Source organism: Brienomyrus brachyistius, chromosome 11, assembly GCF_023856365.1.
Source record: "Brienomyrus brachyistius isolate T26 chromosome 11, BBRACH_0.4, whole genome shotgun sequence".
NCBI lineage: Eukaryota > Metazoa > Chordata > Actinopteri > Osteoglossiformes > Mormyridae > Brienomyrus > Brienomyrus brachyistius.
Window position 1 is genome coordinate 369,775 of NC_064543.1, and position 24,096 is coordinate 393,870.

Genomic DNA, 24,096 nt, shown 5'->3' on the forward strand with positions numbered 1-24,096 from the left:
TGACGGCGTAATGTCATGCATCACCACGGCCCGACAAGCTGAGGCTGCATCCAATTAACCCCCTTCTCAGTGCTGCCCCAGCCCCCGACCCTCCTCACCCCCACCATTAAATCGCCTTTGTATGCATGTCACTCAGCATTCTGATAAATTGCATTTTATTGCATCTGGGTCAGGGGGTTAGGCCTATATTACCATATGTGGTGTGCCTAGAAAAAAAAATCCTCCTCACAATGTCCAGGCAATTTTGTGGAAATTATCACAGCGATCCCGCAGCGCCGGACAGCTGTATCACTTCCAGGTCCGTTTACATCCCAGTGGGTACTGGTTTTCTTAAGGAGTCTCCAAACCTGACAGATATTGTACCCCGCTGCTGATTAAAAAGTGGGGGGAGCAGTGTAAAGCGATCAACTGTATGACGAGCAACACAAGTCCGTACATAATGCTCTACATTCTCCACATTAACAACAATGACGGATAACACATTATTCTGTTCCCAAATGGCTAGATCTTCTGAAAGACACCAGCGACATATGAGATGACGCTATGCTGATGGGCTGACAGATGCCAGGGACAGCAAATGGCTTGTTAGCACAAAGACAGTGGGAGGAGGGTCGTCATTTTCTGTAGCACTTTCTGTGATTACATCCTGGCTCTCTTGAACATTTGGAATTCCGATGGAGTGTGTTTGAGTCAAGTGGCGGTGGGGGGGGGGGGGTATATGGGAATAGACCCATCTGTCTGCGGCTGTAGCAATGCTTCCTTTCCCAGCCTGGGCTTGGCGCTGCTGAGAGGTCCCATGACCCCTGTGGGTCACCATCTGCTCGTCAGCCTGGCACGCTGCCTGCCTGCTAGTCTGTCTGAACGTCTGTCTGTCTGCTTGCCTTTCTGTCTGGCTGTCTGTCTGCTGGCAGCCTGGTACGCTGCCTGCCAGTCTGTCTGTCTGCATCTGCCTGCCAGCCTGCCTAACTGTGTGTCTGCCATTCTGGCACACTGTCTGCCTTCCTGCCTGCCTGCAGACCACAGCCCCTACTGCAGCCTGGCCCAGCTGCAGGACAGCTCCACTGCCTGCCTGTGGCATTTCTTGCCTACAGAACACAGCCTCTTCCGCAGCCCGTCCCAGCTACAGGACAGCTCCGCTGCCTGCCTGTCTGTCTGCAGGGCACAGCCCCTACTGCAGCCTGCCTACCTGTCTGTGGCATTTCCTGCCTGCAGAGCACAGCCCCTACCGCAGCCCGGCCCAGCAGCTAGACAGCTCCGCTGCCTGCTTGTCTGTCTGCTTGCAGAACACAGCCCCTATCGCAGTCTGGCCCAGCTGCTGGACAGCTCTGCTGCCTGCCTGCCTGCAGAGCACAGCCCCTACTGCAGCCCGGCCCAGCTGCTGGACAGCTCTGCTGCCTGCCTGCCTGCAGAGCACAGCCCCTACCGCAGCCCGGCCCAGCTGTTGGACAGCTCTGCTGGCAGTTTCAGCTTGTGACAGCGAGAAGCTTCTCATTAGCAGGTAGTAAGTTGGGGAACGTGCTACTCAGTAACTCTAGCTTTCACACCCGCATGCAACCTCCGACTTTCACCTGTCAGCTTCTTAATTATTCATTCATTAACATTCACCACAGACCAAGGTGCTACTGACTTGATTTAAACTTTCATGTTCGACTTCCATGTTCAGTGTACAAGTTGTTCAAAAATGAGTTGCATTTATTCCCCAGATACGGTGGCGGGCTCCCAGCGGGTGCTTTGGTAGAGGTGTGATGGAAAGTAATCACCCCACACTAACTGCATTCAGAGTGCCACTCGAGCTCTTCCTCTTTGGATCTAGAGTCAAATATCTTAATCACTGATTGAGTGAGATCTTATAAAACAGCCGATATCAGCCAGATATTATGCCAAAGCTGCCTTCCTGTGGTCCCCTACTTTCTATTAAAGAACAAAATATTCTGCCGTTTTACCATCCAGCAGACCCATCTGTTATAAAAATTCTTGCCACACAGTTATCCATCCATCCATCCATCCATCCATCCACTTGCTCACGGGGTAACACTGGGCACAATGCATGGGAAAACACTGAATAGTTTGGCTGTACTGGTGCTGTACTGATGTAAATATAAGTGTGAATTCCCTTACAAAACAGACTACATGCAGCTTGGGGGGGGGTAACAGCCCAGACTCTCTCAGGCAGCTCCTATTCCCCCCCCCCCCACCCCCGCTGTGTGGAGGGCCTGTACAGGCCAACACTGCGCACGCAGACCGTGCCAAACGGTAGCCCCTGCCTGTCCAGCTGGGTGGTCCCTGCCGAGGGTACTGTCAGGTGCCAGCTCAATGCAGATCGGGCCACTCGCAGAGCCACATCTGGTTCCGTTCCCCAATTGACAGCGTCTGGGCTGTGATGTGTCACACAGAAGGTGCACCTGGGCTTCCACTGCCTGCCGCCAGGCTAATTGGGAAAAGCGCAAGAGATGGCTAAAGGCCGGAGCTTCTGGATTCAGCGGAGACAAACAAAAGCTGTTCCTCTGCACAGGCTCAGGAGAGGGTCGGGGGCTTGAAAAAAGGGTGGAGAGACAATGCAGAGCAGCACTGCTACTCCATGATAGTCGCTAGGCGACCTGGGAGCCCCCGCTGCTGCTCTGGGCCAAAGAATACGTGTCATTGGGGTAACGGATGGGGGGGCGGGGGCTACTACAAGCCCACAAAAACTCATGGTAGCTTCTGTGAATAAGCTCCATTGTCCCCCGTAATATTTCTAGGGACATTATTCCTCAGCGCTGCCAGCGGGGGCCGCGGCATAGATGAGGACAGTGAGAAAGAGGAGGAAAACACTCAGATGTGGAGAGGAAATGGAGGGTCCAATGGCCCACCCAGGACAGCCAGCCTGCACAGCCAGCACCTGTGAAAGTTCACAGCAGCTCCCTGAAGCGCCCAGAAACACCCAGCAACTCCCAACAGTGCCTAGCAGTGCCCAGCAGCTCCCAACGCGCCCAGCAACTTCCAGGAGTGCCCAACAGCTCCCATCAGCCCCCAACAGAATCTCCACAACAGGCAGCAGTGCCCAACAGCACCCTGCAACACCCAGCAGCTCTCAGCAGCGCTAGTTTCACCCAGCACCATCCTTCAGCTCTTCTGCCTGAATACACGGTGAGGAATGCTGGCAGCTCCATCTTGGGGCCACGATGAGTCTCTCAGGCCCACTGCTGGCCCTCAGCCAGTCTCCCACATGGCTGCATAGAGGCACCTGCACCTGGCTTCACCCAGGGCTGCTAGCCTCCCTGTCTGTTGGCTCAGTTCAGCGGCCACAGGTGCTCCTTTTGTCTGGAGCTTCCCATGAAAAGGCTTCTGTGATGTGTCCTGGCGCCAGGTTACACTGGGGGGAGACGTGAGTGGGGATCTGGACAGCTGGCTTACATGCATGTGTGCGTGTGCATGCGTGTGTGGGAGCCCAGCCAGACATCTGGACACCAAGAAAACAAACGTCGTAGTCATGACAAGATCAAAGATCGTGACGGGACAGGAAATAGCGACGCTGATCCCGCAATCAACACTGCACCCGGGACATCAAAGAGGCGCTCGCTCACTTTCTCTCTGCCCAGCCCAAAATAGCTGTTTGGGAAACAATGGACCTAACACCAGCCCACTGTACCCAGAGTTCTGGCTGACAGCGTGTTTAGGAAAACAATGAATGTGTTTGCTGTATCTCCAGCTCTGATTACAGGCCTGCTGATAGCGCTGCTGATATGGGAGCCAGTTAGCAGTACGGGAAATTCAAAGCGTCACAACAATGGCAAAACTTTATTGCTGGAAAGAGAGACACAGAAGAGTTTTATACTTTCTGGGTTCTGTCAAGGTCTTGTCTTAAAAATACAGATTGTTCTGTGAAGGTATAGAATCCCAGCACTGGACCTTAAATAAAGAAATAAAACCTCTGTGAAATGGACAGCTGATGTTCTCAATGAAGCAGATCTTACCCTGACCCTTTTCACATGGAAATCTAAGGGCGTACTCACACTTGGCCCGACTGCCTTGTACCGTGCCCAACAGTTGCCCCCTCGCCCCCCTCCCCCACTGGTCTGCACTCCACATCGTACTTAACGATCCTGGCCCGAGTACGATTTCATCATCACTCTGCCACTTTTTATTGTGTTGAAAAAAAAGAACAGAAAGAAGCACGTTACTGGATGACAGAATGGAATTCATGATAAATATTCTTATTATTTTGGCTTATTATTGGTTTTGCTCACGATGACACATATATGCATAAGAAGAAAATAGTCCCAAATATCTTAGAGTTTGTGCAGACTAGTGTTGCACTGGATGCCAGTACTGAAAATGTGGTACCACATTTTTGAAAGCTGTTCAGTATTACATCTTAGGGGTGGGCAGCACACCGATGGCACAGTCATTACCAGTGTGATTGTGCGACACAATATGGATTTGCACTCAACTGGTAACACCAACAGACACACACACACACACACACACACACACACACACACATTAATCAAATTAAAAAGTCAAACGTTCGCTAAATCAGCATATATATGCGCCGCTGTCTTCATGCAAGCTGCATGGTAAAAAGCACAATTACCCAGTTAACACTAAAACCGCCCGTGTCCCATACCAATGAATGTTAAACTCCTTTAACCTCCAAGTGAGACGTCCTTCGGCGTATGCAGCCCTTTTATTAGCGCTAATGTGCCGTTAGTGTTAATAACAGCAGCGAATCCAACGCTCAACCAAAAAGCCGTAATGTTCCTAACAGAGCGGCTGCTCTGTTCCGAAATCGTAAAGCTGAAAAGTTTATAAAATGTTAGATAAATAGACATAGTTTATTGGTCACTTCATGTTCGTAAAAGTTTACGTTATTTAACGACTGTATAAAGTTATTTTTCGTACAAATCAAAACTGTTACATACATGTAAATATGTGCGCAGACTTGTCTCGACTTGAAAATCTCACTCCAGACTGCTGACCATAGACGACAAAAACAATGCGGACCCAGCACCACTGATGCACGCACCCATTCTAACAATAAACTTTGTTTATAGACACACACACTTCAAGCCAGAGTGCACAAAGTGCTTTAAAAGAAAAGTAAATAAATAGTATAAATATATATAGATTTAAAAATAGGGTATCGAGCAATCAGACCTAATCTTTAAATGAGGGCTGTTTCAGATAACCATCAGTACCAGTAAAAGGTCTGGACACACCTACTCATAGAAACACCTACTTTGTGGGTTATGACTCACCTCAAAGGTGCAAATTTACTGCACATGTGTCCAGTATTAAAGGCTTAAACTCAGAGGTCAAGACGCCACTAGCTGTTACTTTCTTTTAATATACAACCTATTTTCTATTCTGGCCATGTCGCCATTTTATCTTAAGATGCCACGGACACTGACAGGCATTTATCTACCAAGAGAACCAGACAGGAACCACGAGTTTCCATTGGGCTGAGAGGTGCCTGGCACTCCCCCTCACTGGCACTCCCCCTCACTGGCACTCCCCCTCACTGGCACTCCCCCTCACTGGCCCGTCACTCACAGCCTGTCCTTTTCATCCTCACCATCACAGTCAGAGCCCTAGCCTTTGAAATATCTTCATTAACCCCCCCCCCCCCCCCCCCCCCACCATCCATGTGCGTGTCTCCACACAACAGCATATCAAAGGCACAGCTAAACTGCTCACAATCGCTACCTGCCATGTTGGATGACCGTCACACTGCACAGCACACAGCGGATTCAGGCCGGCAGGTTCAGGCAGGCGGGTTCGGGCAGGCGGGTTCGGGCCGGCGGGTTTGGGCAGGCGGGTTCAGGCAGGCGGGTTAAGGCAGGCGGGTTCGGGCAGGCGGGTTCAGGTTGGCAGGTTCGGGCCGGCAGGTTCAGGTTGGCAGGTTCGGGCCGGCAGGTTCAGGTTGGCAGGTTCGGGCCAGCCAGTTCAGGCCAGTGGGTTCAGGCAGGCAGTTGGGGCTGGCGGGTTCAGGCACACAGGTTCAGGCAGGCGGGTTCGGGCAGGCAGGTTCAGGGTGGCAGGTTCGGGCCAGCCAGTTCAGGTCGGTAGGTTCAGGCAGGCAGTTGGAGCTGGCGGGTTCAGGCAGGCGGGTTTGGGTCAGCAAGTTCAGGCTGAGGTGTTTGGGCCTGTAGTGGCTGTTACATAGGGATGACGACAGAGCTCAGTGCCTGAGCCCCGGACCCAGTGAAGCAGACTTGAGGGAATTCCACCATCGGGCCCCAGTGGGCCGCAGAGCCTCAGCAGCCGCCTTTCTCGTCACGGCTGGTTCACGCTTCATGAGCCTTATTAACCCTGACACACTGTAACTAAACAGAATTACTGTCACAAAGAAAGGGAAGCTCATCAGGTCAAATAAAAGTGCTGGCACTCACACTCCTGGCTGCAGGCCTCTGCGTTAACACAGGCCGTCAGAGAAGCCTCCTATGTGCCCGCCCCCATGCTACATGCACACTGCTAATTTGCACGCTCCATTGGCTGCCAAAAGAGACAACATTTTCCCCACAAAATAGTCAGACTGTCAAAAACACCTGTTCTTCTTGGAGATTAGTGATGTCTTATGTAGCTCAAATAAGCACTCCAATGAGTATTGAAAGGGAACAAAGGGGAAAATGAAGACAAGTGAAATATGACAAAAGGAGCGAATATATCCATGTACAGGACTTAGTCGGTTAAAAAGCTAGACAAGCTTCTGATTTGCTTGCCATCAAACACATCCTGAAGGCACATCTGTTGCATGAAAAAGACCTTCAAAACCAAAGCCTGTGTTATTAACTCCAGCAGTGGTATCAGCATGTGGTTCAGGGAGGCCTCGTCTCATCTAGTAACCCAGAACACGGAACACAGCGCAGATGAGATGCTTTGGTCAACACAAAAAGCAAGCCAATTTCAAATTTCAAAATTACACCGATATATTGGCTTTGTTCTTGCTTCTGACCTTCCATCAAAGCATGACCCCTTATAAAAAGCATAGTCAGCCTTGGCACCTGCACAGTGATTGCTTTTCAGACAGGAGCCCCTCTCTCTGTCCACCTCCCAGCAGCCCAGTGCTAAAGCCGCTTTTCAATCAGGCCATTGTCAGCGTGTATGGGACTGGGCACAATGGTCCTTTGTCTCTGCTGCAGGATGACGACTCTCCCTGGCCAGCACTGTCCCTCTGGTGGAAGCCTCCCTGTGTTTTCTCTGTATAAATTAGCCCTTCTAGCCAATGGCTTCACGTCTATGCCACAGGACACCTCGCGGTCGACAGGGAGGTTACAAGCGCTGCTTGCATGTTTATAATGCTTCGTATCTCAGCTGTCATAGCAGGTAACAACAAATAACCGCTGACTGGGCTGACATTTAGCGCAGAAGCGTGGAGATGATGCTTTCGCACCTGAACTACAAAGGACCTGCACATTTGCCTTTCGGCTTGTAGGCCAAAGCTGGACACCACTTTACGGAAATACTTAGTTGTTCACCAAGTGAAAACAAGCTGCACGTTCAAGTCTGTGCTGTAAGTTACACTCTGTAATTTTAACAGCAAATATTTAGGTGATGAAAATTAAGCTACAATAACAAATAAAAATGTATTTGATGTCAGCGATAGTGCTATCACTCCCCTTTAAGTGGCAAATGTATGCATAGCTACACAACCTTTCACGTTCATGGACTTAGCTGGGTCATTGTTTACAGCAGTGTAACCCTGGTGCAGACCTGCCTAAGCTAAAAAGAGAAAACAACATGTAGTGTGTGTGCGTGAGTGTGTGTGAGTATGCGTGCGTGTGTGACTGTGTTTGTGTGTGTGTGTGTGTGAGTGTGTGTGTGTGCGTGAGTGTGTTTGTGTGTGTGCGTGCGTGTGCATGTATGTGTATGCGAGCGGGTATACCTATCCTTATGGGGACACAATGTCCCCATAACTTGATAAATATCCGTTTTTTTTTTCCCTTATGGGGACCGGTTTCCTGGTCCCCATAAGGGAAAACTCTATTTTATAAAAATCGGTGACTGCTATGAAAAAGTTAAAAATGCAAAAACTCTTGTATTTTGCTTGGTTACTTATGGTTAAGGTTAGGGCAGGGTGGGGGTTAAAGTTGTCATAGTTAGTGTTAGCATTTTTCCCATAGAAGTGAATGAGCGGGCCCCATAAGGATAGGTATACCCTACGTGTGTGTGGTGTGTGTGTGTGTGTATGAGAGTGTGTGTGTTTATATGAGTGTGTGTGTGTGTGTGTTTGGTGGGGGAGGCTGAAAGAAGTGGACTTAAGAGTCGCAGTTGCAGCATTGTCTTGCAATCTCTCCCCCCACCCCCAGGCTGTAAAGCCATTTCAGCTGCAGACATGAGGAGCACATTCTGCCTCTTTCTACCTCTTGAATCAACAGGCCAGGGTCAGGGGTCAGGGGTCAGGGCAGATATAAAAAGCAGGGAGAGAGAGACAGTCGCGGTGGCAGAGGGGACATTGGGGGGGGGGGGGGGGGGGCTGTCACCAGAGAGAGCTTCTATCTTGCTTTCTTTCGTTTTTTTGACGGGGCGAGGAGTTTAAGGACGCACAATTAAAATGTTAGTATTGACTCCCGCCAGGCTGACACCTGACTGGCTGATGCACAGGCATACGCTCAGACGCACACAGCTGCCAGCTGGAGGCCCTGCTCTTCAAACACATGATCATAATGCATGACTAGACACGACTGTAATGCAACCCTGGCAGTGAACAGTACTTTAAAAGTAAGAATAACTATCTGATTTTTTAAGTTGCAGAAAACTGTATGTTTAGTACACTGAAATTACACCAAGACAAGAACAGAATAACATTCCGATGAGGCACAGTCACTAATAAATAAACTCACTCACAGACCAGATCACTTACTCTGAATTGTTTTGACCCCTGAATTATTACTCTTATGTTGACAAGTAGTCTTTCACCACCATCCGGATTGTGTGTTATTCCTGTATAGTGCTTATTAAACTTCACATGGTGAGTGGAGTAACACACTCGAGGAGGGGGCGGGGGGGAGGGGGGCACTGTGAGCTGCAGGGGATCATTAACTACCCAGGTGTATATTTGAGACACAAATCAGTTTTGCCAACAGTGGAACAATGGTGGGAGCATCTGACCCCTCTGAAGGCAAACAGCCAGACCTGGACTGCAAGGAGCAAGAATCATGCAAGAGGAATCCTAACATCTGGCTATGAATTAAACATGAAATCAGACACATTATATAATTAGCCGCTTATCCTTCTGGGTTGCGGGGGGTCCGGAGCCTATCACGTAAGCTACGGGCATGAGCCAGGACTGGGTCCAGGTTATATTTAACATTTCTTATAAAAATACTGTGTAAAATCATCTAATTAAAACACACACACACACACACACACACACACACACACACACATATATATATATATGGTAAAAAACACATGGCAAACAACTAATTCTATAATGAGTTTCAACTTTCCTTCTATCTACCATAATATAAAATGTACTAAATGTGGAATCTGTGTATCCCAGGCTCTGTCACCCCTCACTGGCAGTACACTCCATCCAGTGTGTCTTTGCCCTGTACTCTGTCACCCCTCACTGACAGTACGCTCCACTCAGTGTGTCTTTGCCCAATGCTCTGTCACTCCTCACCGGCCGTACACTCCACTTGGAATGTGTTTGCCCTGTGCTCTGTCACACCTCACTGACAGTACACTCCACTCAGTGTGTGTTTGCCCAATGCTCTGCCACCTGTCACTGGGAGTACACTCTACTCAGTCTGTGTTTGCCCAATGCTCTGTCACCCGTCACTGGCAGTACAGTCCACTCAGTGTGTGTTTGCCCAATGCTCTGTCACCCGTCACCGGCAGTACACTCTACTCAGTGTGTTTGCCCAATGCTCTGTCACCGGTCACTGGCAGTACACTCCACTCAGTGTGTGTTTGCCCAGGCCCTGTCACACCTCACTGGCAGTACACTCCACTCAGTGTGTGTTTGCCCAGGCCCTGTCACACCTCACTGGCAGTACACTCCACTCAGTGTGTGTTTGCCCAGGCCCTGTCACACCTCACTGGCAGTACACTCCACTCAGTGTGTGTTTGCCCAATGCTCTGTCACCCGTCACCGGCAGTACACTCTACTCAGTGCGTGTTTGGCCAATGCTCTGTCACACCTCACTGACAGTACACTCTACTCAGTGTGTGTTTGGCCAATGCTCTGTCACCCGTCACTGGCAGTACACTCTTCTCAGTGTGTGTTTGCCCAATGCTCTGTCACCCGCCACTGGCAGTACACTCTACTCAGTGTGTGTTTGGCCAATGCTCTGTCACACCTCACTGACAGTACACTCTACTCAGTGTGTGTTTGGCCAATGCTCTGTCACACCTCACTGACAGTACACTCCACTCAGTGCGTGTTTGGCCAATGCTCTGTCACCCGCCACTGGCAGTACACTCTACTCAGTGTGTGTTTGGCCAATGCTCTGTCACACCTCACTGACAGTACACTCTACTCAGTGTGTGTTTGGCCAATGCTCTGTCACACCTCACTGACAGTACACTCTACTCAGTGCGTGTTTGGCCAATGCTCTGTCACATCTCACTGACAGTACACTCCACTCAGTGCGTGTTTGGCCAATGCTCTGTCACACCTCACTGACAGTACACTCTACTCAGTGTGTGTTTGGCCAATGCTCTGTCACTCCTCTCTGGCCGTACACTCCAATCAGTGTGTGTTTGCCCAATGCTCTGTCACCGGTCACTGACAGTACACTCCACTCAGTGTGTGTTTGGCCAATGCTCTGTCACTCCTCACTGGCCGTACACTCCACTCAGTCTGTGAGTTTCTTTGCCCTGCTCTCTCTATGCTATCATGGCATCACAACCCCCACACTATCCTCTGCCACCAGCGCACGGCTGTCTGCTCAGCATAGCCAGCATGGAAATTGAGGACAATGCCTGCAGAGCAGTTTTTCCTCTGAAGTTTCCCTGTGCTTTTACACATTTCTCAGAAAAAAAGGCTAAAATTTTATCTAAAGTGATCTCTCTCGTAACGCAGTTACACACAAACGGTATTAAGCTCTGAATAAACATTTCAATATGAGACCTGAACATCTCCACTGAAGGCAAGCAGAAAGTCCTGCTTCTTAGACAAGTGCAGTTCTCATACCTCACATTAACCAGGAGGCCCGCCCCAGATCTGCCTGGTTAAACAGTCACTGGATGCTTCCCTTAGGCTGTCACATGACCCATACACCCTGTTCCCGGCTCCCAGGCTCAGCGGCAGTGGTCCGCAGGGGGCTGAGTTAAGTACAGCGTTGGCTGCAAGCGGGAGTTGCCTGAAGGATTAATGACCAGGGCAAACATGCAGCTGAAACACTGACCTGGCTGTTCTCCAAATGGCCCTTTTCCACCTCTGATTTGTACCACAGCAATGACTTTTTCTTGTTGCTTTTATAAATAATCTACATAACCAAACAATGGTGTGTTGGACCAAGGAAATCTGCTCTCAGAGACTGCAGTTAATTAATCTCAACTGCACATTTCCAGTGCAAAGCCTCATAAAATTACAGTTCACTAGAATAACTCCTAGTAAATTAACCAGGAATTATAGCACAACTATTAATCTGCAATACTGAAAACAATGGCAAAAGAGTGAAAAAAAATACTGCAGATAACTGATGTGCTAGTCACAAATAAGAACACAGCAACACTCCCCCCTAGTGGTACAATTTATTCACTGCTCAGATGGGTACATAGGTGTATACCGAATTCACATCCTGTCCAGCTGGAGAGTCCTGCAGACTGCTGCTGTGTGTCTTCCTTACCTCACTAACAGGCCTGATGTCTGCCGCCAGAACAGACTGGCCATTTTTTGCTTAGCTAATCTATAGCATCGGTTCCACATGTTCAGCTCCCAATGGGGCACACTGCTCACGGTGAAGACACTGCTGCATGCAATCTGCAAGTTAACCGGTTTCATTCCCCCCAGACGCATCCCAAAAATCCCAGGATTCCACGGGTCATTGGCATAGAGCAGCTCCAGACCTGCTTAGAACTGCTGACCTCACAGACCTCGAGGAATTGGCTGCCCACATTTTCAGAGGATCATTTTAACTCAAATGCTGCTGTAAGTTCCAGCTCCAGAGGTGGAAAGTTCAGGTCCAGAAAGTACAAATCCAAACCGTGATCTAGTTTCAACCAAGCAGTTGAACATAAAGAGTTACAGTTACAGAGGACTCCACTGGTTGACTGACACAACACCTTAGTCTGGGTTTGTACTTTCTGGACAAAAGCTTTTCACCTATGTCCACATCTGAGCCGCTTCATCCTGCAGCAGAACAGAATGAGCATCACCCTGTTAATTTTCCCATCCATTTTCTGTATCCCCTTGTACTATTCAAGGTTGTGGGAGGTTCAGAGTCTATCCAGAAGCTATGGGTGCAAGGCTGGAACAAGCAAAGGATGGGGCGCCCAGTCATCACAGGGCAAACTCACACAACAGTCACTAACACATGCACCCCTATGGGCAATTTGGTAATTAGCCTGAACATGTTTCTGGACTGTGGGGGGGGGGGAACCCCATGACAACACAGGGAGAACATGCAAACTCTACACACATGGAACCATGGGGGAGATTCAAACCCTGAGCCCAGAGGTGTGAGGCAACAGTGCCAACCACTGCACCACCATGCTGTCTCCCCCCCAAATAATTTTAAATGTGGGGAAAAACAACTTATTAAGACAGATCTGACTGTGTTCTTGGGTCAGTGATGGTTCTCGCTCCGTCATGAGGAGCAGGGCGGTCACTGACAGTACACTGCACTCAGTGGAGCATTTGGTATCCACACAGATCCGGTCGGGCGGCGGACTCACTGCGAAGTGTGCATGATGGGGGTAACCCGACTGTCTCGCTCGGAGTCCAGATCCAGCTCATCGTCAACACTGCTGTCATGCCACAGAGGCGGAGGAGCAGTCTTCCTCACTGTGGGAACACGGTATAGGCACACCGTTATATACCAGCTGCATAACAACAATTATATCTGCACCCAAGCGGGCAAATGCAATTTCTTGCCTGTTTCTTGTGGGACACAGAAAGAGGAGACTGACGTCCAGGACTGCTGGCGGCCTGAAGAGACACAGAATTATGGTGAGCGCTTGGTTTACTGCAAGGACAGAACACTCACACATAGAGAACAAGGGTATTAGCCTTACAGCCAAAGGCTGAGAAAACCCCCCAGAGACAGGGAGACAGCAGAGCTGGGTGAGAGGACAGGATGGGTGCAGAAAAGGATACCGGCGTGAGCTCACCACGTAATCTCAGGCCTTGGGATTCAGCTGGGCGTTGGCAGTCACAACGTCACAGGACAGGTGAAAAAAGGCAAGTGAAAAACAGGAGCTCACACAAAGTCTAAAGTGTTCGAACTTGTGTGCACATGTGGCATTTAATTATTCATGGCTGCATGCTTTGGGCAAGTACAACTTCAACAAGAAAGAACATTTCATTGGCTTTTCACATATTGCTTAAGTGCTGATTGTGCTGATGGCGTCCGTAGCTGTTCAGTTCTGGTCCCATTGTTTGGTCTTTTGTGTATTTGTATTTTAAGAAAGTAACTATTTTTATAAACTTTTCTGTGTGGTGACCACCACACCAATCCTGGGCTAAGACTGCAGAGTAAGGCCCCCCCTTGGTGTGTGTGCACATACAACCACAAAAAAACTGAAGAGACCACTCTATATTTTTAAACAAATGTGCATTTTAAAATCTTGGTTTAATCGTGGTTTTGCTGGCAGGAGGCTACATTGAGCAGCAGGTTGCTTCCAGGTTCATAATTTCTAAGCCATCAGTATACAAAATCAAAGTGATGTAGGAGACACTGGGAATGACCAGAAACCAGCCAGGTAAAGGGCAGAGATGACTGTTAAATTATCGAACAGTTTCTCATGAGACACAGGATGACATCAAGTGACCTTCCAAAGGAACGGGAAACATTTAGTGCAGGTGTGAGATGCACTGCTAGGACAGTTTGTATCAAGATCCTAGAAGCAGGACTAAAGTCCCATAAAGCCCTTCATTAATGAGAAACAGAGAAGAACCAGGCTGCGGTTTGCAAAAATACATATATTATTCACAGATGCACACCCCTAAATTCAGTAATGAATGAAACAAAAGAATTATGCTGCGGTCTCTTAATTTTTTCGGAAACTGTATGCCGGGCCCTATGGTGCTTGCAAATAACACTTAACCAAAATAGTTTTGACTACTCAGAAACATTTATAGATTACAGACAGATTAAAAACCTGTAGCCAGAATGGCTAGTTTTATTGCAGAATAGGGCCGAACGGCCGACTATCAGCCAGGTGGGGCTTCCTACCAGAATGGGTGTCAGAGGAACACTGCCCGCAGTCTTCAGACACCGGCTCAAACGTGATATTGGGAACATTGAGGGAGTTAGACCCATTGTCCTTCTCAGTCTTGGGTTTCCTCCCCATCTTTAACTGTTCCAGGCAATATACAAAAGAGAGTCAGGCACACACAGTCTATTGATGCGGACGCACAAAGGAAGACGGCAGTGTGACATGTATGCAAATATGCTGTCATTAGCTGACACGGCGATGACAAAAACAACTGTACGGTGTCTGGGGTAAAGTTATTTAACAATACATCCGCAGAGCTGCAGGCTGCAGGGGTGTCACGCATGCATACCATCATCTTGGACTTGGCGCTGGACTGTATGTATGTGTTGCTTGGTAACCTCTTGCCCACAAAAATCTTGTAGGTTGCCGAGTTAGAGTTCTGCAAGGCAAAACATCTCCACGAAGTCTGATGGAGGACAGGTCAGGTAAATCAGCGTGTTGGGGTGATAATAATGAGGATGATGCATAAAAGGCAGTATATGCCACTGAGCAGTGGGCATTACCTGTATGAGACAGGCAGCTGCCGGGATCTGTCTGTTGAAGTGCTTCTGTCTCTGTTTCTGCTGGACCTTCAGAGCAAAGCCAGAACCCAAGATTCCCTGTGGAGAAGGACCACAAAGGTTCACGGAGCTCTCCGGGAAAAATTACATGGAGGGTGCAAGGGCCCACCTGAGTCTATCCAAGTTCTGTAACTACTTATGCTGTATAATGTCATGGTCAGCCCGGAACTTAATCTGGGAAGCCCAGGTCCAGCAGAGAGGGGACTCCTTGGGAAATTTAGAGACGCCAATTCACCTAAACCCACATTTTTGAACTGCGAGAGGAAACATGCACAAACATGGGGAGAACATGCAAAATCCAGAAGAGGACAGGAGAAGGAAGCGAGCCAACGTCCCTAGAGGGTGAGAACACAGCATTGCTCACTGGGCCAACCAGCAGCATAAGAGTAACACCCTTGGTCAAATGCTTGTATGATGCTACTTATTGCGGCTGGGAGCAGAATGCAACAAAGCACACAGCACAATCTGAGCATCTCCTAACACAGTGACTTACAGAAGGCAGGGCGAAGAAGGAGATGGCAAAAACTGAGAAACAGGATGCAATGGTCTTGCCAATCCAGGTCTGTGGCACCTTATCTCCATAGCCTATGGTGGTGACAGTCACCTAGGGGCAGGGAAAAGGCTGTGTGTTTACTGCAGTGGCTCACTTCCTGTCCTTTCTTTGAACAAACTCCCAAACACATCTGCAAGCATACGTGAGCCTAGCTTGTCTGTGTCAACAAGAATCAGCTTTCCTGTACACACTTTATTTTGTGTGTAGGGGGGTCTTTTCAAAGAGGTCGGGGGCAGGCAGGTGGGGGGGGGGCAACATCTAACTGTGAACTTTCACTGATTTCCCAAGAGCAGATATCACCCAGTGGTCTCACACCAGGGCAGTTTAGGAGAGTCCCAGGATCAGTGTGAGAGATTCAGCAGATTGGAGAGAGTGGTCCTGTTCATCTGGGCTTCGAGTCTGTGATGTCGTATTTGTCAGGGGGGAGGAGAAGCGCAGCCTCTTACTGAAACATCACATGGGCGCAGCCAGGAAATGAAGATGGAATCTATGCTGTTTCATTGCATAGTAAATGCTGAAGGAAAGCATCACGTCGTGCTCAGTGCACACTGACTCCCTGCGATCAGAATAAACTAAAGAGCTGAAATGGAACGTTCATGTTACATTTTAAAACTTCTTTGGAAGTCAGACATTTTACTGAGGTACCCTACACATGTCTTCAGTAGTATTTTGATCAGACAAACAAACAGCATTTGGTATCAGTCGTAGCTGAGAGAGCCACTACAACATCTGCTGGGGGATACTTACCACACCCCACCACAGTGCGTCGGCGTAGCTGCCAAACTCTGAGTTCCCGCTGCTGTCCACCTCGTCCTTCTCCGCCAAATACACAAAGTAGGAGGAGAAGATGAGGCCCAGGAAGCCAATGTAGAGAGTGGTGATCAGCTCCTGGAGACAGAAATGGAGAAACACTGGCTCATGTACTGAAACGGGAGCAGAAACTGTAAGTGGAAGAGCTCTGGGATGAAGATGTCCTCCTTGTGAGGAGTCATGGGAATTTCAGTGCCACAGCTGGGAACCACAACTCAGTCATCACAGGCAGACATTTATCAGCGGTAGATATGGCTGGGATGAGTAGATGCAGGAACTCATCTGACACCTCTGAGAGAGCATGCCTCTCAAAATGTTTATTTCAGGTTCGCACCAAGATAAGATGATGGTAGAGCACCGATAAAGAATGAGCCTGGAGTCTTCCTCTCACTTCTGAGTCATGACTAACAGCAGTCAAGAAAAGCATGCAGATTTAGAACGAGAATGTTCCCCATGATCAACACGCCAGCAGGATAAATGCACACTTAAAATTAAATAATATAATTAAAACTGATTATACACTCTTCTTACATAGATTTCAATTGCTACACTTGAAATGGACCGTGCAACATGCAGGACTCTTCACCTGTAAGGTCCTGCTTGCATTGATTCCTTTGTATTCATGCAAAGGGAGACTCCTGCACTTCAGCCTGTGCGTCTGGCTCATACTGACCTGGCGATGGATAAAAAGGACAGAGCCCAGCAGCCGCCAGGTGCCGCCCTGCCGGTCCACGTGCAGCATGCGCAGGATCTGCAGGAAGCGAATCCCTCTGGAACAGACACCTGGTCATAATGCTGGCACTGAGATACCGTACGTCTTCCTGAAGGCGTGCGGCTGGCCACGCTTACCTGATAGCCGACGTAGCAAACACCTGCCCGTTGGACCCCATTGCCAGCACCATGATGGAAGCTATGACTACAATCAAATCTGAGAGAGACGGGGTGTCAGTTCCCTGCTGAGATTCACATAACCTGCTTGTATTACCGGCACTCCAAGCACAGTGGGCATTTGGCGTTTTGGTTATGTTACATTACCAAAGTGCTAGAATCATCTCTAATAAAGAAGGAGGGGTCTTTAGCTGCGAGCTGCCTGCTCACCAATGATGGAGATGGGCTTCCTGGCAAAGCGAAGTCGCCCCCAGACGCCGACATATTTGCTGCGGCAGCCGGCTGACCAGAGCCTCACTACGTACTCCACCCCAAAGAACACCACCAACGCCATCTCCTGCGAGAAGGGCGGCATGCGACAGCTACTTCAGGGGGACCTCGGGAAATTCAAAGAATTTGATGCTTATTTAAAATGACATATTTAAATTTGTGTTAATTTCAGTACAGCACCATGATTTCCTAAAGTGTTTCTCTCATGTAAGAGCTGGGGAGACTGTCAGAAGCTGATTATACTGCCTGGAAAAGCATAACACAATGTAAAACACAAACTCTTACGCCAGTGTTCCAACATCACAGCACAACACAGATCCTTACACCAATAAGAGCCCCCATCCCCCCCTTCATTAGGCTTACACACAGCCAGCAGGGGGGCAGAGTGCTGACACAGGAGGGTGTGAAACCACTGGCCAACCAGTTCATGGTCAGGGTCAACAAAAGCCATTCATGTTTCCTCACACAGAGGAGGCAGACAATGCGGGGGTTGTTTCCGTCGCCTGCAGCCAAGACGCCGAGACAGGTATGAGTTATGAGGCTGGCTGGGGCGGCCTCTGCTCCCACTGGCTTTGGGAAAAGGAATGCGGGCGGCGTCTGGGCACAGGGAGCGAGCCACAGCCCTGAGAACGGGGGGGGGGGCTGCTTCGGCAGCCTGGGAAGGGCGATGCCGCTCACGGTGAGGGGTGGGCAGGCCGCAGAGGTTAGCTTGTCCAAATACTTTCACATAATAGAGAAAACCAACAAGCGCGGGTGCAGCGTGCTGTGCAGACACAGGGCAGGGGGGCGGAGGACAAAACAGCAGACGGAGGCTGAATGGGCCCAGGGCTGGGGGGGTGGGGGGAGGCTAGAGGACTGGAACACAAGCCTAAAAGGAGACAAGCTGGCCTGGCTGGTGCCCCCCACACCCACTTACAGACAGCCCTTCTGGGCAAGGGCGGGTGTAATTAGCTAAACAAGGGCAGAAAAAAGTGCAAATTCACCTGTCTGTCTCTGCGTAGTGAGAACCTCCACGTGGGAACATTCATCTGGGTGCATCTCCTGGCATTTACTACGTCTAACTGGCTGGTTGTCAAAAGTTTCTGTTTATACTACCAATATTCGAGCACAGCCAGAAGGAACATTGGTGAAGACGTGTAAATTAGCGTGAACAAAATGGCAGCTTTTAATGATCAGCTGCAGCACACAATATCACCAGCACGCTGCTGAGGCCAACACAGTGGCAGAAAAAGGTAGCAAATGCTAGGTGTAATGATCCTGCAACTTACTCGGTAATTTGGTAACCTTACAGCCTTAGCATATGCTAGTCACTGCATAGCCATCCAATTGTGCTCTATTTTTCTCTGACATGAGACACAAACATTCCAATGAATACACCTATTTAGGAGTTTATTTGGGAATTGTGCTGAGCTGAAATGGTGTCAGATTTTAGCTGATTAAGGTTTATCTCAGTATAAACGTAGCTGCTTTGCTTATTTAGAGGTAGTTGACAGTGATGCATGCATTTGCCCTGCTGCTGTGATTCAGCACTGATGGGGCACATTCTCACAGGAAGTACATCTGTCCTGAATGACGGCGCTCTGGCCTCCTGAACTCAGGGGAGGAACATGAGCTCAGGCCAATACAGCTCTGACCCATGTGTCGCTGACAGGACCCTGTCGTGTTCCATCATGGCTGACACCCCGACACCTCTTCCTTGCAAAGATGCCAGGGGGACCCCACCCCCACTCCAAACAGCTCTCCCCACCCCCCAGTTTTCCTCTGGGCCCCACAGTTGTGACCTTACAGATTCTGGGAAGGGTCAATAGCAAAATGATTCAGCAGGAAGCACAGCAGGGGTGTGGAAAAGATACGGGGAGAAGTTATATTCCACAGATTGCATGCTGCCTGCCTTCATACTGATTTGTTATTGTACTTTTCACTCTATGTTTCATTCGATATTGTAATGGAAGTCTATATTATGTTTAGTATTTTGTTTTTGCAAATGTTCTTAGAGCTTGGTTTTAATAACTTATTAATATCTAAAATATTTCTGAAGAACTGCGTTGGCTGGCCCCCCATCCTGGGTTGTTCCCTGCCTTGTGCCCATTGCTTCCGGGATAGGCTCCGGACCTCCCCGCTACCCAGTAGGATAAGCGGTTTGGAAAATGGATGGATGGATATTTCTGAAGTCACAAAACAGCAAAATAAGTCTTATTCTTAACCCTTAGCCCCTTGCACTTGGCAGCCCATAAATATTATTATAAATTATATTATATTAATATTATATATTTATTATATTAATAAATTATTACTAGGAGATGTAACCCCACCTCCCCAATAAAGCCATAATAAGGCTGTGAAGGCCACAGGAGCAGGGTGCAGTCCAGGAAGGACATCTGTCCTGGTCAGGCAAGAAGCCACAGGCAGCTGCAAGCACAGGCACCCAGGAAGATGGGATCCCTTTTGTGAAATGACACGGCTCCATCGTGGGCTGTCAAAAAGTGACACCATCACTGTGGAGAGAAGACTTCCAGGAAAGGTGACGGACAATAGCCTTCTGATAATCACAGTTTGATGGCTGCTTCATGGGTGGCCAGTCTTCCTGTTCGTTTTGTGTGAGTTCTAGCAGCACATCCCAATTATTTTAGCTTTTCCTTACCTGTAACTTGCATAATATCAGATAATGTTTACCTATCATTCTTCTTTTACGCAGATGAAAAACATCCCTTCAAGACATCTGCATGTCTAGCTTTGGCATTGATTTTGAGACCCAGTATCTCATTAATCCATCACATTCGGTTAAGTTTGGCATCATAAACTAAAACAAGGTTTTGTCATCTGAGTAAAGCTTCCCAGAGGGCAGGGCAGATGCAGAGCCAAGCTTGCTTCTTCTGCTTTGGGCACCTGGGGGGTCTATAAGCCCCTTACGTGAAGCAGTCTCAGTAGATTTATGTCTATATGCCCTTCACATGAGAGAAAGACACTTGTCTTAAGTATTTAGGGTAAAGAACCAAGGAAAAGGTCTGAGTTTAAAGAGTTTCAAGGAACCATCTAAAACTCCATGCAAGACAGTTACGTTAGAAGGTCAATTTCCTAAGAGTTTTTTTAAAAATATGCAAAAAAGCTGACAGGTGAAATTAGTAGCTTAAAACATTTTAGGAAACAGTTTAACTGTATGACCCTAGCTGTCTTTATTGTTATTATTCGGCGATCAGAGGCTCCTATAACGTCACAGCAGGAAGTGGGTGGCTGGAGACCCCGATCATCGGCACACAAACTTGGCCAGACCTGGCATCTTGTCTGCAATGTCTCCAGTTTCCTCTGTGCTTCTTTGGGTCCAGGTCTCCTACCGTCTCACCCCTTGCCTGGCTGTAAGTTGGTGGCTGCCTCAGGAGAGATGGCTAGCACTAGCCGGTTCTCGCTAGCTAGCTAGTTAGCAGTTGCTGGTCCTTGCCAGCTAGTTAGTTAGCGGTAGCTGGTCCTTATTAGCTAGTAACCATTAGCTGGTCCTTGCCAGATAGCCAGTAAGCGCTAGTCGGTCTTCACCAGCTAGCTAGTTTGTGCTAGCTGATACTCACCTAGGGTGACCAGATAATCCATGTCAGGGAGGACACTTTGAGCTACTTCGGGTTTTACAAACCGAAAGGCTCCTGTGCTCAGCTAAACTGTTCAGTTCTTCTTGTGCTTTGACTGGTTTGTTTCCTTGACTGAAAGATTCATCCAGCTGTTTCACATTAACATTAGTGACACATGCATGATTATAGGAGACTGACCAATCAGCACACAGCAAGAACTGAAGTGAAAGAAGTGAGTCATTTACAATTTCTGTCCTAGCTTAGAGTCTACTCCCTGACATGGATTATCTGGTCACCCTATCCTCACCAGCTAGTTAGTTAGCATTAGCCAATCCTCACTAGCTACCTAGTTAGCGGTAGCCGGTCCTCACCAGCTAGTTAGCAGGGTTGCCAACTTTCATACATCTGGCGTGACACTCACTTTTTCTGATATTCAAGCTCACACAAGAAATCTTACCACACATCTATATTATTCGATTATAATATAAAATTAGCTACATCAAAAGTGTTGGGGTAGTGTTCAATCAAAACTCTTACATACATGTAAATGAGTATGAATACTCGAGTGCAAAACTGAATATCTCACACCAGCCAGCTGAACAAAGTTGGCAACCACGAGCTAACTAGCTATAGCTGGTCCTCGCTAGCTAGTTAGCACTAGCTGGTCCTCGCTAGCTAGTTAGCACTAGCTGGTCCTCGCCACACAGCCTCAGTCACTCCAGCTCCAGGGACACAGGGACCAGTAGCGGTATTTCTTTCACTGGCCTTGCTGATGGATGCATACATAACATCTGTGTCAGCAAGCCCAGATGATGGAGGAATGATCTGTTATTTCCAGTATATGGCAACATTTCAGCCACTTCAGTGAAAATTTAATGGATATTTACCACTTGATTATGAATTAGTTAGAAATTCTAAATGAAAGGTAGCTCAAATATATTGGGATGCCTCTTGCAAGGTGCCGTATTTTCATTTTATATCACTTAGGGAAGAGAAATAAATTATATTGCACAAAACTACATATTTATGCTGTTGATGGGTTGTGAAATCATTTTGCAATGTAAGGGCAAGAAACAGTCATGATTCATCCAACATGTGGTGTCAGGTCCATGTCCTGCTAATGCCACGGAGATCCGTTACTGATGTATGTTTTGGCAAAATTTATATTCTACAAATATGCAGCTATAGCCTGCACATAGAAATATATCAGAAGCTGTCATTGTAGCTAAAATTGTTTTGAGGAGCCATTACTCCTATTGCACTTTTCTATCAAGCCCAGTTTGCACGACATAGCAAAATGTGATCACCCCAATATGTTCGCCCAGAAAGGTCACGTAAGCTATAAAATATATAAATGTCAGTCTAACTTTATAGCAGAATATTTAAAAAATTTGTCATATTGTCAAAACCTTCTGAGAGCTAAATGTTGGGGATTGAGGCTGGTGTGGCGCTGAGGCATCGCCTGATGCATGGTGGCACTTGGGTCCCAGGTTGAGGCGGCCCATCTGGGTGGTCGTGTGGAACATCTTGTCTCTCCGGTAAGATGACCATCTTCCCCTGCTGTCGGGGCAGCTTCGTAAACTCTGCGTTTTGGTGGCAGCACTCTCTGAGGTATGCATACCGGGGAGTGACCAGATCTCTGTAGGTAGGAATACCTACTTTTGGTCTGGTCAGTCTGATGGCTGCCATACTCAGAGAGCAGCTGTTGCTGTAGCGGATTGGCTCCTCCCGATGGTGTCTGATGTCAGTCCTTTCAACGAGCGTATTATGAGAGTCAGGCTAAGGCTCTCCTTGGGTGTCTCACCTGTTGTCTCAGTGTATGCTCTGACTGTGAGTGATGTCTTGTTGAGGGAGACACTTTAACTTGTAACTTCTCACAATGGTTGAAGGGTGCCTACAAGGTGACACTCCTCTGGTCATGGATGACTTCAAAGTGATGACAGGCACTGACAGGGCTGGCTATGCGGATTGTGTTGGTCACCATGGATCTAGAGACTGGGGTGAGAGAGGCTCCATGTTCCTCGACTTTGCAAAAAGGTCAGGGGCTGTGGGTCGCTGGATCCTGGTTCCAATGCCCTGAGCTGCATTGCTGGACTTGGTACTCCAACATTGGTGTTGCAGTGAAGGAGATCAATCACGTCCTCGTGGGCAGATGCTGGAGGCTTCTGCAGAACTGGGGGGTCGATGAAAGTGCCCAATGTGTGAATTCTGACCACAGACTTGTTGCTACCCTGAAGATTCTACTTAGATCTACTAGAAGAATGAGGTTGGACTTGGCCAGACTCTAAGATCAAGCTGCTTTTGATGAGTTTGTCTGTCTGTCGACGAGACTGTTAACCTTGTCGAGAGATTTACTTACCTCAGCAATGACATTCATGTCTCAGGTGACTCTTCCTATGAAGTCAGCAGACAGATTGGGAGAGCGTGGGGGGTCATGAGGTCACTGGAAAGGGGTGTGTGGTGTTCCTGATATCTTTGCAAGAGGACGAAGGTCCATGTCTTAAGAGTCCTGGTGCTCCCTGTCTTGCTGTATGGCTGTGAGACATGGATGCTGTCCAGTAAGCTGAGACGAAAACTGGACTCTTTCTGTACTGTATCCTTTCAAGGGAATCCTTGGGTACCGCTGGTTGACTGATGTTGAATGAGCGATTGCTAGAGGAGTCCCGAATTAGGCACATTACCTGCATTATGAGGGAGCATCACTTATGGCACTACGGCCATGTGACGCGTTTCCCTGAGGGTGATCCGGCTCGCAGGATCCTCATTGCTAAGGACCCAAGCAGCTGGACCAGGCTTAGGGGACGCCCACGTAACACCTGGCTGCGGCAGATGGATGGCCATTTCCGGCGGGTCGAACTGATCTGTGTGTCTGCCTGGGGGATCACCGGCCGGGATCCTGAGGAGTTTCGCGGTGTGGAGGATGTAGCAACGTCTACATGAGCGCATGCTCCCTGACCTGATCTGACCTGACTTAAAGGAATTTTTATAGGATTCTTGCAAATTGGGTCAGATATTGGTCAGTGTTTATAACTGGTACAGGGATATTCACAGTTGAATCTGGAAGTTTCCAGTCTTTCTTTTCGTGCCA

The 24,096-nt window shown here is 48.4% G+C and overlaps 1 protein-coding gene across 3 annotated transcripts in view; it reads right to left on the reverse strand.

Annotated features, from left to right (window-relative positions):
- The window catches only part of LOC125704067 (potassium voltage-gated channel subfamily KQT member 1-like), a 50,543-nt gene that overhangs the window by 18,289 nt on the left and 8,158 nt on the right, over positions 1-24,096 (reverse strand). Inside the window, exons 3-13 of one of the 3 annotated variants that reach the window (XM_048969362.1) lie at positions 17,392-17,518; positions 17,143-17,221; positions 16,967-17,063; positions 16,231-16,371; positions 15,424-15,534; positions 14,874-14,969; positions 14,660-14,749; positions 14,328-14,451; positions 13,264-13,290; positions 13,028-13,081; positions 12,829-12,937 (exon numbers count right to left, since the gene is read on the reverse strand). In XM_048969362.1, coding sequence (XP_048825319.1) covers positions 12,829-12,937; positions 13,028-13,081; positions 13,264-13,290; positions 14,328-14,451; positions 14,660-14,749; positions 14,874-14,969; positions 15,424-15,534; positions 16,231-16,371; positions 16,967-17,063; positions 17,143-17,221; positions 17,392-17,518 — 1,055 coding nt within the window. Of the gene's footprint in view, positions 1-12,828; positions 12,938-13,027; positions 13,082-13,263; positions 13,291-14,327; positions 14,452-14,659; positions 14,777-14,873; positions 14,970-15,423; positions 15,535-16,230; positions 16,372-16,966; positions 17,064-17,142; positions 17,222-17,391; positions 17,519-24,096 lie in introns of all 3 variants that reach the window. The other 2 variants (XM_048969360.1, XM_048969361.1) reach the window with 2 other exon arrangements.